At 42.3% G+C, this 14,747-nt stretch overlaps 1 protein-coding gene across 1 annotated transcript in view; it reads right to left on the bottom strand.

Annotated features, from left to right (window-relative positions):
• Window positions 1-14,747, bottom strand: part of Cobl (cordon-bleu WH2 repeat protein) — a 233,115-nt gene that overhangs the window by 65,389 nt on the left and 152,979 nt on the right. The window contains exons 8-9 of the mRNA XM_059275430.1: window positions 8,346-8,481; window positions 4,759-4,929 (exon numbers count right to left, since the gene is read on the bottom strand). Of these exons, the coding sequence (XP_059131413.1) occupies window positions 4,759-4,929; window positions 8,346-8,481 (307 nt within the window). The remainder of the gene's footprint in view (window positions 1-4,758; window positions 4,930-8,345; window positions 8,482-14,747) is intronic.

Below are 14,747 nucleotides of genomic sequence, written 5' to 3'. Positions count from 1 at the left end.
GTCTAGATGAGCCTGGTTCATTTAAGGTGATGTCATTTTTGCCAGGCCTTGGGCCAGTGTATTCTCCAGTGTGATCAAGAGACATGGAGGAACCCTTTAATGAGTTTGCTTCCTGCTACAAGGGATTAGGAGAGACAGTTGTCTCCCTCTGAAGATTCTGGTGTCTGGATGTAACCTATGAAAGAACCACAGACCTCTTGCTTAAGGCCTGAGAAGGAAATCACCCCAAAGGGGACAGAGAAGGGGCAGAAAGCACCTGGGTCTCTGGTGACCAGTTTGGGCTCATCTCTGCCACACCTGCTCTGTGACATGACGTTCTCTCACTGGGGACACCAGCCCTTGAAGATAGGCTTCATTTACTTGCCACTTGAGTTGGTTACCTATTGCTACCAAACAAGCTGCCCCAACACCCAGAAGCTTAAAGCAATAGCATTTCTTACATCACAGTTTTGTAGTAGGCCTGGAGACCAAGCATACTTAGTTGGATGACTGTGGCAGAAGGTCTCCCACAAGAGCTACATCATGGCTGGGGCTTCATATGCAGGCTCTGCGGGCAAGATGTCTTCCTCCACACTGACTCAAAGGGGCTGCTGGCAGGATTTGTTCTTGTGCTCCGTGAACATAGGGTTTCAGTCCCTTATCCAAGGGTCTCCTGAAATCAGCTCGCCTATAGCAGCCAGGTCTCTCCAGAAGGAAGGAGTAAGGGATGTCTAAGATTAAAGCCACAGCCATCATCTAGGTTCATTTTGGAAGTGACAAGGATCTCCCTACTACTTTGTCACATCCTCTTCATTAGGAATCACTGGGGCCAGGGAAGGAAATTAACAAGGAGGAAGGACATTATTGGGGAACATTCTAAAAGAGGTATTCACCACATTTGAAGGTCTAGCTCCAACTAAAGAAAAAAGAAGCAAGCAGAAAGAAATTGATATACTAAACTCCGCTTAGACTTTCAATCTCTCTGAAGTAAAACGGACACATGTCTTTTAGAGAACATTGGCTCACTCAGGATAGATAGCCTACGGCACAATTAGGATGGTGTTGCTGAATTCTCTCTAGCTTCAAGTGAATCTCAATTTAATGAAGCTGAATGGAAAAGTGGTCTCTACTACGTCAAGCACCAAGCTGTAAGATAAACAAAAATATAAGACAACAGCCTCTAGCTTCCTTAGGCATATACCAATTACATGTAATATAGGACAAGAAAGGGTAAACACATAGAGATGACTAGAAAAACTCAAGTCAGAAGGGTGGTAGGCTGGTTCCTAGATAGCAGGGTACACACAGATAATGCAGCCTGTCTAACAAACTGGAGTGTACAGACTTCATATTAACCTGGATCTAGTCTGAGACCATCTAAGTTGGGCTACAGAACAGGCTACAACAGGTGGGCTCTTAAAGCAAAGTCCATACATTAATGTATGGCTACTTTCTCTCTCTCTTCTGGAGCTCTTGACTCTAGATACGTTCAAAAGCTCCAAATCTGTGTGAGAGCAAACACATGGACACTGTCTTTCCATTTTCCCCCATCACAGGTTAGTGTGGTTTCACAGCCATGGACCAAGTGTTTATAAAGGTTAGGGAGGAAGTGAGGGAAGGGTTGAAATAGAAAGATAGACTGGGAGCTATCAAAGCACAGGACAGAGGTCAGAGAACCTATTTTGTGTCTTCCCATTGCCCTCCTACATCTGCATACAGATCCATCATCGACTGGCTTCTGGAACGTTCTCAAACTTAGGAAGGCTAGTTGAGCTTACTGTTTCCAAGAAAGACTAAAACACCTGAATGATATACACATCTGTTACACAAATCACAATGGGTATGCCAAAGCCAAAGGTGTCCCGTGGGTGATTTCGGCACAATGAGAGAAAAGAGCAGGTGACAGACAACGCGCGAGAGAGAGAGGGCCGGAGACGCTATAGTGAGAAACTTCACTGCATTACTTAAGGCATTCAAGCTCAGTTCTCTAGCATGGCAGAGCTGGGGTGGAGTCTACATGAGGTCTTGTGCATGAGATTCCTGATGGGCCATCTGGCCCTCACAGATACTCAAGATAAGTTCCCACTGAAGGCATGGCAATTCCTTGATAAGGAATGAAGTTTTAAAACTGAAAGGAGGAAGAGAGACAGAAGAGCTTGGAGCTCACATGAAAACGTCTCTATTGAGCATTCATGTAGCCCAAACAGCCAGAAGTCTGATTGAGAGAGCATATGATATGGACACAAATCAACACCAGATACTTTATATGCTCACCACTTTTGCCTTTCTTGAGACAGGTAAGAGGAGTAACTAGATTTCTGCTTTATGGAAAGAAATGGAAGAATACAAAGGTTTCCTTTTCCCTAACTATCCTTTAAATCCTGAATCAAAGAAGGCAAGTTGTAGTCTGCCTGGCTGGGCAGGTGATTGCAATTTTCAATGTCATAAACATCAGACAGGCCAGTTCTGTTAATTAGGCAGCATAATAGGTCTGCACTGGATGCCTGCGATTCTGGTGCACACAGTCAGGAGAGAAGAGGAGTGGCCTCAGGCTGCTTCCAAGGGGCTGGACTGCATTGCAGGGGCCAAGGGAGACTGAACAAAGTGGCATTTGTTGACTCTCATCTAATGGTTTCCGGAGCCTCTGTCTCGGTGTATTCTCCACTACCTGCATCTTTGTGGGTAGGGAGGGTGGAGGAAAGGTGATTTATGATGTGGAGGGCTAAGGAAATGCCATATTTGGAGAAGTAACTCAAAGTCGGATGGCAGTGACCATAGGATGAGAAATTGAGCCACAAGGCAAGAAGCAATCAAGTCTGCTGCATTACTTTCACACCCCTCAGACCTCTAAGGAAGTCTCAGGGCAGGCTGGGAAATATCTTCATAGTACCGCCAATGAAGAGGGAAGCTCTGCCTCCCAAGCCTAATGAAGGCTTCTGTAAGCTCCTCCCCAATCCTGTCTGCCTGAAACCCCAGCCTGCTTGCTGGATGTCAAAACATCTGGGGGTCTGAAGAAAGGCAAGCAGGGGAGAGGATTCAGGTTTATCTGGCTCTTCCACCCTTTGTAGACCACCACATTGCAGGTCTTGTGGGTGTTCCTTCTTGACAGTGTGAGCTTTACTGTGCTCACCCACTATTTCTGTTCACTTGTCCCCACAAGAAGGAGATGCTGATAGAGTGAGGATAACAGTCACAGAAGTGGCCTCTGAAATTATCGTGTGCTTTGGTATGAGGGGGCTGAGAATGCCCCTCTCTTCAGAGATGCCACAATGGCTTGATACCACCATAACTAGCATTTCACTGATGTCTAGTTGATTTTTTATAAAGATTTATTTTTATTTTTATATGTATTATCAGTTTCCTTGCACACACACACACACACACACACACACACACACACACACACACAGGCACACTATGTGCATGCCTGGTGTCCATGGAGGTCAGAAGGCGGCATCAGATGGTTGTAAGCCATTGTGTAGGTGCTGGAAACTGAACCTGGGTCCTCTGTAAGAGCAACAATTGCTTTTAGCCACTGATTCATCTCTTCAGCATCTCTTTTTTTTTTTTGGTTTTTTTCAAGACAAGGTTTCTTTATGTAGCCTTGTCTGTCCTAGAACTCACTCTATAGACCAGGCTGGCCTGGAATTCATAGAGATCCACATGCCTCTGCCCCTTGAGTGCTGGGATTAAATGCGTGCACCACCACCACCTGGCACTTGTTGATTATTAATAATCAAATATTTTATAATAATTCATTTTCATGAAGAAACATGCTCAATATAAAGAGGATAAAAATAATTGAAGGGTATAAAAACTATTTGGGGAGAAAGTTAAATTCAATCACCATTATTTTGCCTCAAGAAAGGTAATAAGTTAGTGGACAGGTAATTGTCATTTCCAAAGTTAGAAAAAGGTAGATGCAATAGTGGAAAAGCACAAACTTCCTACATGGCACAATTATACAGATGTTGGCAACTGGGCTAGTTCAGAGTGACACTGCACCATTAGAATACATGGGCTGTGATGCAGTGTGCACTGTCACAGGCCTGGCATGAAGATGATGCCTTCCAAACATGCAGAGTGTGTAAAGCTCTTATCCATCTCAAGGCAGAAATGCTATACACAGTTATTAACATTTATTAAAAGAATCCCAAGAGACTGTGAGGGGAGGTGATGCATAGTGAGAAACAGGCACAATAGAACTCTAATTCTGGCTGTGGCCAGACAGAAGCTGCTTCCGCTTTGGGTTTCTCAGCTTCTTTTGACTACAGAGAAGCAGTCCAGTGCCTACCCACTGACGACGACGACGACAAAGACGAGGGTCACAGCTGACTTAAAAAAGTGAAGTACTCCAGTTCCTGAACACTGACTGCCCTGACAGGCATTCACAGCCATCCTGAGTGAGCCTCCACAGAATGGCAAAGTTTGCTCTGCCAGTGGCTCTTGCTCTCTGCACACATTCTGAGGGAACTCCCAACACCAAGAGCATCAGCTCCCCCCTGGTGGTACACCCACGAGCACATCTTTAGCTAAAGTCTAGAGGCAGTAGGAACAACTGATTCACTGCATCATTCTTACAGGCCACTGTGTGGCATTCACAGTGCACTCTCTGTGACGCTAGATGCATTGCATTGAGCATTTGGAAAGAAATTTGAAAAGGAAAGGTACAGATGTCCAAAAGCAAGAAGGGAATGTCTGGAAACATATTCGTACCAGTAGCGACCAGAAAGACAGATGGTCAACACATAGCTGGGATGGAAAAAAAGAGGCACGTACGTTTGGGTCTCAGCTCTGAGGTCTCGGAACCAGCGCTTTCCCCAGGAAAGGTGACAGGCTCTGTCACATCTGTGTCAGGAGGAGGGTAGGGTGGGGGCGGGGGGAGCACTAACTGGGGTGGGCCCCGGGCTGTGCCTCTGGGAGGCTTTTGTGGCACCTGACGTCCAACACCTACATGGAATCAATAGGAAGGATTCAAAGGTTAAGCCAAAGGATGTCCTGTCTTCTAACCAAGGGCACATTGCCATTGCTCACCAGACACAAAACCAGTCATAATCAACACCATAGCTCACACCACTCTGCCCCAAACCAGCCATATGCAACACCAAATCCAACAACAAAGCAGACACACACACAACATCAAATTTTATACCAAAGCGGTCACGCCCAACACCAAATCTAACACTAAACAAATCACAGCTAATACCAAGTCAAATACCAAAGCAGCCACATTCAATTTCAAATGCAGCCTCAGTCTATACCAAACAAGTCACACTCAATGCCAAATCCCAGTTCACTCTACATCAAGCCAGCCACACCCCATTTCAAAGTCACTCACCCAATTGTACACCACAGCCAACCATCCCCATGCTTAAACATTTCATATACACAGTGTTCTACTGTCAGCTATAATTTGGAAAGATTTGCTTGGTTGGTAGCCATTTGTGTCTGTCAGGCACAATTTCATAAATGCTGGCCCGGAAACAAGTTGAGAGAGCCCTGGAGGCAGCACAGTCAAGTTGAAATGAGACTATTCCTCACATTGGCCTTTTCCAGGCTCACAGATCTCGTTCACTTACTTTTGAGACTACCTCACTATCAACTTCTTTCATTTTTTTTAGGACCAAAGTCTTCAAATTTTCTTTTGAAGTGGGTTACAGGTTGCAGAAAGAGCTAGGGGTGTGCAGTCCACCTGTACTTTGTATCAAGAATCAGAGAAGTCCCTTTCTATTTGTTACATGTCAGGATACATTTACAATTTTATGTGAAAATAGATTTCTTATACTAGTGATTTTGTGAAAGCCAATGGCTTGAGTTCATACATGACATAAATTACCATGTCATAATTCATGTTTACTGCTGTGTTTTTAAAAATACTTTCTTCAAGATGTACAGTTTAGAATCTTCTAATAATATAGCCTATGGTTTATGCCCTTTGCCATACAACTAAAATATTGAGAAATATGCTCTTCACTAAGAGATAGACTCCTGTATCCCCTATTTGGATCTGGTTCTCTAGATGTAGGAAAACACTGACTTCCTCATGCTAAAGTCATTCTTCCCCAAAGTGCAAATCAGTCTGAGTGATGCTGTTGGTGGCCCCTGGCGAGCAGCCTTATGTGGGAGGAAGCACACATAAGGTTATACCATGGGAGCAAGGCACACTGGAAGGATGCTCCCCGTGCCAAGATTTATTTGTGATTTCTAATAAATTAGACCCTTGACTCAAAGGAAGGGAACTGCAATATTATTTTACTTCATGTTCCAAAAATAATTCTTGCTTTTTAAAATCTAGATGTCTGAGTAGAAAAATCAACTTTGTGTACACGTGTGTATGTGTGCACACATGCAGTGTGTGTGTGTGTGTGTGTGTGTGTGTGTGTGTGAAGAATCTTCTATCTTCCTTCTAACCTGATACCTAGATTTTGTTGCTGAGTTTTGTGGGGTGTTGGGGATATCCTCTTAATTTATGGATTCTTCTGATCGGGAGGGAAATTCAGCTTCTCAAGACCTTGTCTACCACTCCTGCCCTCAAAGGGTAACAATATTTTTTAGAAAGAAAGGGATTCTGTCTGGCTTTCTTGTATCCACCAACAAGTTACAGAGCAGGTAGGGGAAGTATGGCAAACTGCTACTATCCACATCTTCTCTTTGCACTATCAGTGAAGGGATGTTAGCTCAGTTCTCAGTTCTAGACACCTACCTCACATCCCTGCTGCCATCTGTGGGCACTGGCTGATCTCATGTCCAATATGGACCCCAGGTCATTCCATTTTCCTATCTATCTATCTATCTATCTATCTATCTATCTATCTATCTATCTATCATCTATCTATCGTGTGTGTGTGTGTGTGTGTGTGTGTGTGTGTGTGTGTGTGTGTACACACACACATATACATGTGCATGGGTCAGGGCATGAGTGACATGTGGATATCAGAGGACAACCTGTGGGAGTTCTCTCCTTTTACATGTGTGTTCCAAGAATCACACACAGGGTGTTAGGCTTGGTGGCAGGAGCCTTTATCTCTGAGCTGTCTCTTCAGCCCTTGTTTTTCATTCTGATATTATATTCCTTTGGGAAATGGGATGAACTGATATATAAAATGCAGGTTATTACTTCTTAGGGTAATTGATTCCCAGGCTGTGAAATGCCAGGCATTAAAAGTAAAGTACTGACTAAAGCGAAAAAATGCTGACAAACAGCCAAGTCACCCTTATTAAAATTTCAGAACTTGACAATGCAATCACTTATCTTTGGGAGTATTGTCCCTTTGGGGCCACAGACCAATAGGGGAACAATGGGTGGCCTGAGTCAGTGAATGGGCATGGTTGCCTCATGGTTTCAGCCAGGGCTCTGATGTACCTATGGGAGTCTCTAAAGCTGCAAGTGAGATATCCTACTGCAGTGAGATAGCTGATGCTGAAAGATTTGAAACTCAGATGAGCCTCCTAAGGTTCATGGACCCAGGAAGGGCAGCCCTTAGCATCTCCCCTCCATGGTCTCCAGCACATGAGGGGGGGGGGGTAGAATGACATCACAGATTACTCCTTGCTTACAGATGTCAGGACTCCAGCCTGATTCTTTGTGTTCTCTTACTCGCAACATGGGGTTTTACTAAATGCATAAACAGTATATAAATGGGGATTATTTTCAAGTAGGAACTCACTGACTGATATCCAAATGCTCAGAGGCAGATGTGTTTTGGAGTTCAGATTTTTCTCATTTTAGAACATTTGCATATACGTGATGAGGTATCTTGGGGAATGGAACTCAAACCTAAATATGAAATTCATTTATAATTAATGTACACCTTATCTATAGAATCTGAAGGTAATTTCATGTAATTTTTAAATAATTTTGTTCATGAAACCAAGCTCCATGGTGCAGGTTTTTCCATTTGTGGCATCATATGCTGATGCTCAACCAGTTTCAGATTATGAAGAATTTTAGACTTCAGACATTCAAATTAAGAATGCACAACCTGCATATACCACGAGGGGTCTAAGATAAGCTTTCAAATGACAGACACTTTTCAAACACCCTCTACAGACATCCTCCAGAGACACCTGCCATAGCCACTCACACCGTGAGCTCCATTCATCACTTTCTCCTGGGGTTCTGGGGTTCTCTAACCACAAGCCACCCTTCCCACCATCCTCGCCTCCTCGACGCCTTCCTCGGTGTAAATAAGATATTAAGGGAATTCAGAGCTAATCATTTCCAGACTTTCTTTCTTTAGCATTCATGTTTTCTGGGTTAATATAATTAACAAGGAGTTCACTGCCAGGGTTAACAACAGTGCGAAAGAACTGTGTTAAAGCAGGCATCCCAGAGGCATGCACACAGCAGGCCACACTCAACTCACCCACTGTACTCTTCCTGTTCTCTTCCTTATCCTCCTTGCGGCTGGGGACCACAGGACTTGGTGGTGGTGGCTGTGGAGGAGGAGCTGGCGCCCGCCGCTTCTTCTTCTGTAGATCAGCCTGTGAGCTGAGTGAGGCCTGGGAAGCACAATAAAGGATAACAAGGATTAGTTGGTTTGTACAAGAACACATGTGGACATCCCAGGGCCAGCATGAGCCACATTATGTCCAGCTCTGGCTCAGGGAGGATGACAATGATATTGTAACACTGTCTATCAGCAGCCTGGGCAGCGTTCACAGTTGAAAGTAGAATAGGTTTTTTGTCTGTGATCCACTGGTTATAGATCTTTGCTCCTGAAGGACTCGATTCTCTTCCCTTCCTCCTTGCAGTCAAAGTTATCATTAGTTCATTCTCACTTGATTGGAATCCATTTAAGAGGAGGGGCCTCGGTGCAGAGGATGGCTTCACTCTTTTATGTCTTCAGTTATTCATAGCCAAGTCCTGTCCAAACATTCCTAGACCTTTCCAGGGCTGGATCCTGAGCATACTGCCACCCTTTAGTAACTCAGGCCTGCCATGGGTACTCTTTGATTTAATAATTGAAGCATGCTTCATGAGTAGTACAATATAGTATCTATACAGCACCATACTACAAAAAAAAACCCCTTTTCTTGACTAGAGGTGTGTGCTTCTGTAAAACATGTATAAATTTTATCAGTAATACACTTTTATTGCAAAAAGTTTAAAATGTATATGAAAACAAAAGATAGAAAAATCATTTTGTTCAGATAAAGTACTAACAGCTGTCATATCTTTTTTTTCTAATCTTTAGTTTTCTCTCTTTAAAGTGATGCTTTTTATATATGCAATATATCACAACAATCTCCTGTATTTTCAAAGTTCTTTGGTATATTGCACATAAAGAGTGGGCCAAACCGGAACTCAAACAGCCCTTCAAAGTGAGTCTTGGTTCCCATCTCCACTCCAGCAGCACCCGCAGAAAACACCTTCCTTTAGAATTCACTATTTCACCACAGAGTAAGGTCGCTATGCTCTCTTGATTTGCATGTGCTAGAGTGCTGTCTTTCTGCTCCAGAAGATGGAGACTCAGTTCTTGGACACACAGGGAAGGGGTTGATTTTCTGCTCCAGAGTGCCCCTGACACTACAGTCTGAGACTTCAATCAGCCTCCACTCTCTAGTGGCCCAGGACTCCATCCTTACCAACAGGTTCGGTTTCTGTTACCGGAAGTCAACTGTGATCTGAAATTCTTACACAGAAAACAAGCAGTTCTTAAGTTTTCCCCTGGGTCCAGCTCCTTAAAGACAAAGCTTCGCACTGTCCCACTGCCTCCTGCCTGGGAAAACAGGCTTGCCACCTAATTCTCTTTTCTTAGCTGAACATCCAGGAAATTAGCTTTTTATGTTCTATTGATCCACTGTTTATGGAACATACTATACATAAAGATTTTTGAGATTCTGAATCTAAGAATGTCTTTATCTTATTACATTGTACATAGATACAGAGGAGACATATCCAATTACAAAATACTGGAAACATTCAGTCTGCCCACTCCCAGACTGCCACTGTGCCCATGGGATACAAACCCTGCTAAGACTCAGTCTTCCACCTGCTTTAGTCTTTCCTCCTGCTGACCTGGAAGGTCCTCTTCCCCTCTGAGCCCAGATAGTCCATGGTGTAGCGGAGCATGCTCTTTTCATCCTTTTCTGAGGCATTTATATTCCTGCAATCTGCAGAATTTTCTAGCTCTACCTTTCAGGTTTTTCTTACTTTTACTTTCCCTGTTTTTCCTCTCTGAATTTCAGTCAGTTGAGTATGGAGGATTGTGAAGCAACTGCCTATTTTTTCTCTAGTGTTCCTGCCTCTTTCTTAGAAATTTCCTTTACTCGAATGCCCAGGTCTTGTGAGTGTTAAAGTATACTACAGCATATTTAATTTCTAGGAGTTCTACTTATTTTAAAATCAGCATTGTGGTCTTCTTTCTTGGGTATAGTTTCTTTCATTTTCTTCTTGACAGTAATACACATATAGTATTTTTTTTTTTGAGACCGAGTTTCTCTGTGTAACAGTCCTGGTTGTCCTAGAACTCGTTTTGTAGACTAGGCTGGCCTCAGACTCACTGAGATCTGTCTGCCTCTGCCTCCCAAGTGCTGGGATTAAAGGTGTGTGCCACCACTGCCTGACCCATATACAGTATTTTTACTTTCAGTATTTTTAACTACTTGTTGTACTTTTCTATAAGTCTCTCTCCCTTATCTCTTCCTCCCTCTCTCCCCTCCCTGCACCTCTGTCTGTCTCTGATAATTTCATTTTAACCTGTCTTCAAATATCTGTGCTCCTTGGCTGACTGCTTACAATATATTGTTTTGGTGGGTAGAGTCTATTCACACACATACAAGATTCCCTGAAGTGTCTGGGCAGAAATCTTGTTAGCTGACAGGAAAGAGCTCCACATATGCACTTGTGTAGGATTCTCTCCTAAGTCAGCCATCCCCAAAGAGTGGACTCAGGGTTCTGAGCCTAGTCCGGTTCTGGGCTTGCCTGCCCTATCCCTATTCAGCTGCTCCCACTTTACTAGGCATTTATCACAGTGCCTCCTGAAAACTGCCATTGTTTCACTCCCTATTATTTAAAATTATCTGAACATTATTTTAAAAATAATTTTTATTCATTTTCATTAAAATGTTTCAAAAGGAGAGACATTAATTTGTCATGTTTTCCTTTACTTTCAAATTTATTGATGTATAGATGGTAAGTAAACATTGAATATATTTGAGGTGCTGAAACTGAAGGTTTGTTATATGTATACATTATGAAACAATCATAAGCTACTTAATAAATCTATTCACTCACATGCTTACTGTTATTTTTATGTTCATATTCTCTTTCCCCTCCCTCCATCCTCTTATCTTTGTCTTATCTTTTATGCAAAATTTCAAGCATTTTCTCAGGTGATTGTTACTCAACTAAGGCCCCTTGCCTTTAGTTGAATATTAAGAATGTTTGTCTTGTTGTGTAGCTAGGTCTGTTTGAGGGAACCCTGGCAGTGGGATCAGGATCTATCCCTGGTGCATGAACTGGCTTTCTGGAGCCCACTACCTATGATGGGACACTTTGCTCAGCCTTGATGCAGGGAGGAGGGGCTTGGTCCTGCCTCAACTGAATGTACCAGGCTTTGCTGACTCCCCATGGGAGGCCTTACCCTTTTGGAGGAGGGGATGGAGGGTGGATTAGGGGGTGAAGCTGGCGGGGTAGTGAAAGGAGGGATGGGAAAGAAATCTGTTGTTAGTATGTAGAATGAGTGGAAAATTTTCTTAAATAAAAAAAGAAAGAAAAAAATATTTGTCTTGATCATTACAAACTACATTTCTTAGAACACTCTCGTTTCTTTTCCCAACATTTATCTCTTCCTTTCTTCTTCTGAATCTTCATTAAGTCCATTTATTTTCACTTCTCAAGCAAATTCAGAGTGAAGACAACAGAGTCCAGATTTACTTATCCTAATTTAAAAATCCTTTTCAACAGTAAGATGGAGGACTATGAAGCCCTGGGCCTTGTTCTATACAAGCAATGACTTAGCATCCATCTGCAGCTTGCAAAGCTTTAATGAGAATTCCCGTAATCAGCTAGGATGTCACAGCATCCAGACCACTCAAGCAAGAGCAGTCGCATGAACATGAATAAGAAAGCCAATTCATTTCAAGTACCTCATTCCTTCCCCCAAGCCAGAATAGCTCAGCTCTCCCTAGGGTGGAAGACAAAGGAAGCATAAGGCCACTCTCTAGATTTTGAGAAGGGTTGCCTAGGCAGGGACTGGCTCTGTCGTGAGTTACAGGAGAGCTCTTAGGGAGCTGATGTCATTCGGATGTGGGCAGATGGCAGGAACTGAAGAAATAAAAATTTAAGGGCTGGTTGCTTCAGAGCTCAGAGACTTGGCACTGCCTCCAATGGAGACTGCTATAGTGTGGCACAATCAGGAGTAAACACTAACGTGCAGATTACTCACGCGGGGATGAGAAGAGTGGGAAGGGCTGGTAATGCTTTAGCTTTCTGTATAGGCCTCCATGAGTGAAAGGTTTTGGTCACAGTTGACTGGGGGTATGGAAAGAAGTGACGTATTTCTGATACCTGTTATTTTTATGTTTATATTCTCTTTCCCTCTCCCTCCATCCTCTTACGTGTAAAATTTCAAACATTTTCTTAAGTGATTGTTACTCAGCTGGACAGATGAGCCATACACAACGAAGGCCCCTTGCCTTTAGTTGAATATTAAAAATATCTGTCTTGATTATTACAAACTACATTTCTTAGAACACTCTCAAGTTTCCTGAGGAAGTTATGGAGACCACGGGAGCCTAGAGACTGGCGGCAGTGTTAGAACCTGCAATACCACAGTCAAACACCAGAGGGAGGAAGAAATTATAAGCTACTTGAAAAAAAAAAAAAGAAATTCATGCACATTCTATCTGGGAATATAGTCACATAAGGCCAGAGAAGATACAAACACTGGCAAAGCTTGAGCTGTTCCAAGATCTGCAGATGAATTTACTACCCCGATGGACCCATAAAATGCTATGCTGTAAAGTCTGGAGGAATGTGTGGGTTTTGTTTGTTTGTTTTGTTTTGTTTTTTTTTTCAAATGTACAGTTTACAATAACAAATAAAAATAAAAATTACACTAAAAAGCCAGAAAACTATGTCCTGAGAAATATCAACAAATTAAATCTCTAGAAAGCAATCCCAAAGAAATGGCGATTGATGGCCTGAAAAAGTTAAAAGTAATTATCTTAGTAGAGTTTGATGAATTATAAGAGGACAGACAGACAGAGTAAGCAACATTAAAGAAAACTGTATGTGAGCAAGCTAAAAGATCAACACAAAGACAAAAGCCGGGAAAGAGAGAGAGTCCTGGAGCTGGGGAAGGCAGCAGTGCTGAAAGTTCACTCTAAGGGTTTACCCAGCAAGCCTAGCTAAACAGAAGAAAGGGTCTGCAAGCTTAAAGACATGCCACTAGAAGTTACTGAGTCAGGGACTTCCTAAGAAAGAAGGAAGATGAGACTCCTTTTGAGATAATCTCACAGGGAGCAATGTATGCATTATAGAAGTCCCAGAAAGAGAAGAATGGGAAAAGGGTAGAGCTTCTTTGGAGAAATAACAATCAAAATCACCCCACATAAAAAGTCAGGTAGATCAAAGGATTCAAACTGAAACAAACCCAGAGCGGACCAGAGGAAAGACACCTGGTAAGAAATCATCGAAAACCAATGGCAGAGAGAATCAGTTCAAAGCAGCGAAGACAGACTGCTAAGTGCTACACATGAGCAGATCACCAGGTTATGGCTTCTCAGAAGAAACTGTGGAGACCAGAAGTGATGGGATGGTAGACCCGAAGTTGTGTGGAAAAACAGAATGACAACCAAGAACACTCTGGCAAAACCATGTGCTAAAAACAGAGATCTAACTAGCAATAACTGCCCAGACTAATGTCGCAGAACTTTCTTTGTATATTTTCTCCATATAGTTTTGAATTCAGGTCTTACTTCTAGGTTTTAAAATCCATCTTGAGCTAATTCTTGTGCATGGGGTGAGATAAAAGTCCAATTTCACTCTTCTACATATGAATGTCCAGTTTTCCCAACACAATTTATTGAAGAAGCTCTTACTCATGGAGTGCCCTTGATGGCTTTGCTGAAAGTCAGGTGACTGTAAACTGGTGAGTATACTTCTGGTGTTTCTGACCTATCTCATTCATGGCTCTATCTATTTTTATGTGATCTGTTGCTGCTTTGATTATAGTAGCTTTATAACATATACTGTATTTGGAAATCATGACATGTAATGTCTTTGGCTCTGTTTGTTTCATTGGTTTTTGCTCTTGAGGTTTGGTTTATTTGGGGTCTTTTTTGCAGTTCCATGCAAATCTTAGGATTGCTTCTTCTGTCTGTATGAAAAACAACTTTGGAATTTTGACTGGATTGAATCTGTAGATTTTTTGGGTGTTATGGACATATTAATAACACTAATACTTTTAATATTTAAACAATGAGTATCTTTTCATTTACTTGAGTCTTGTTCAGTTTTTAATCACTAATGCTTTGCATTTTTGCTCTCTAGATTAAAATTATAAAATTCTAAAAGCAAAAAGAAACAAATATGATGGGATCAAGCTAAAGGGCCTCTACATAGCAAATCAAAAAATGAAGAGTAAGAGAACAGAAATCGGTTGGGAGAAGTGCTTCAAACGATATACCCAACACAGGGACAATATACAAACTGTATAAGGAACTCAAACAACAGTACATAAATAACTCAATTAAACAATGGCCAAAGGGTCTGAACACATAGTCAATAGAAGTCGGGCATGGTGACTCACATCTGTAAT

The sequence above is a fragment of the Peromyscus eremicus genome, chromosome 10 (genome assembly GCF_949786415.1).
Source record: "Peromyscus eremicus chromosome 10, PerEre_H2_v1, whole genome shotgun sequence".
NCBI classification, from domain to species: domain Eukaryota; kingdom Metazoa; phylum Chordata; class Mammalia; order Rodentia; family Cricetidae; genus Peromyscus; species Peromyscus eremicus.
The sequence above is the reverse complement of the archived record's forward strand: the minus strand, read 5'-3'. Positions and strand labels throughout refer to the sequence as shown.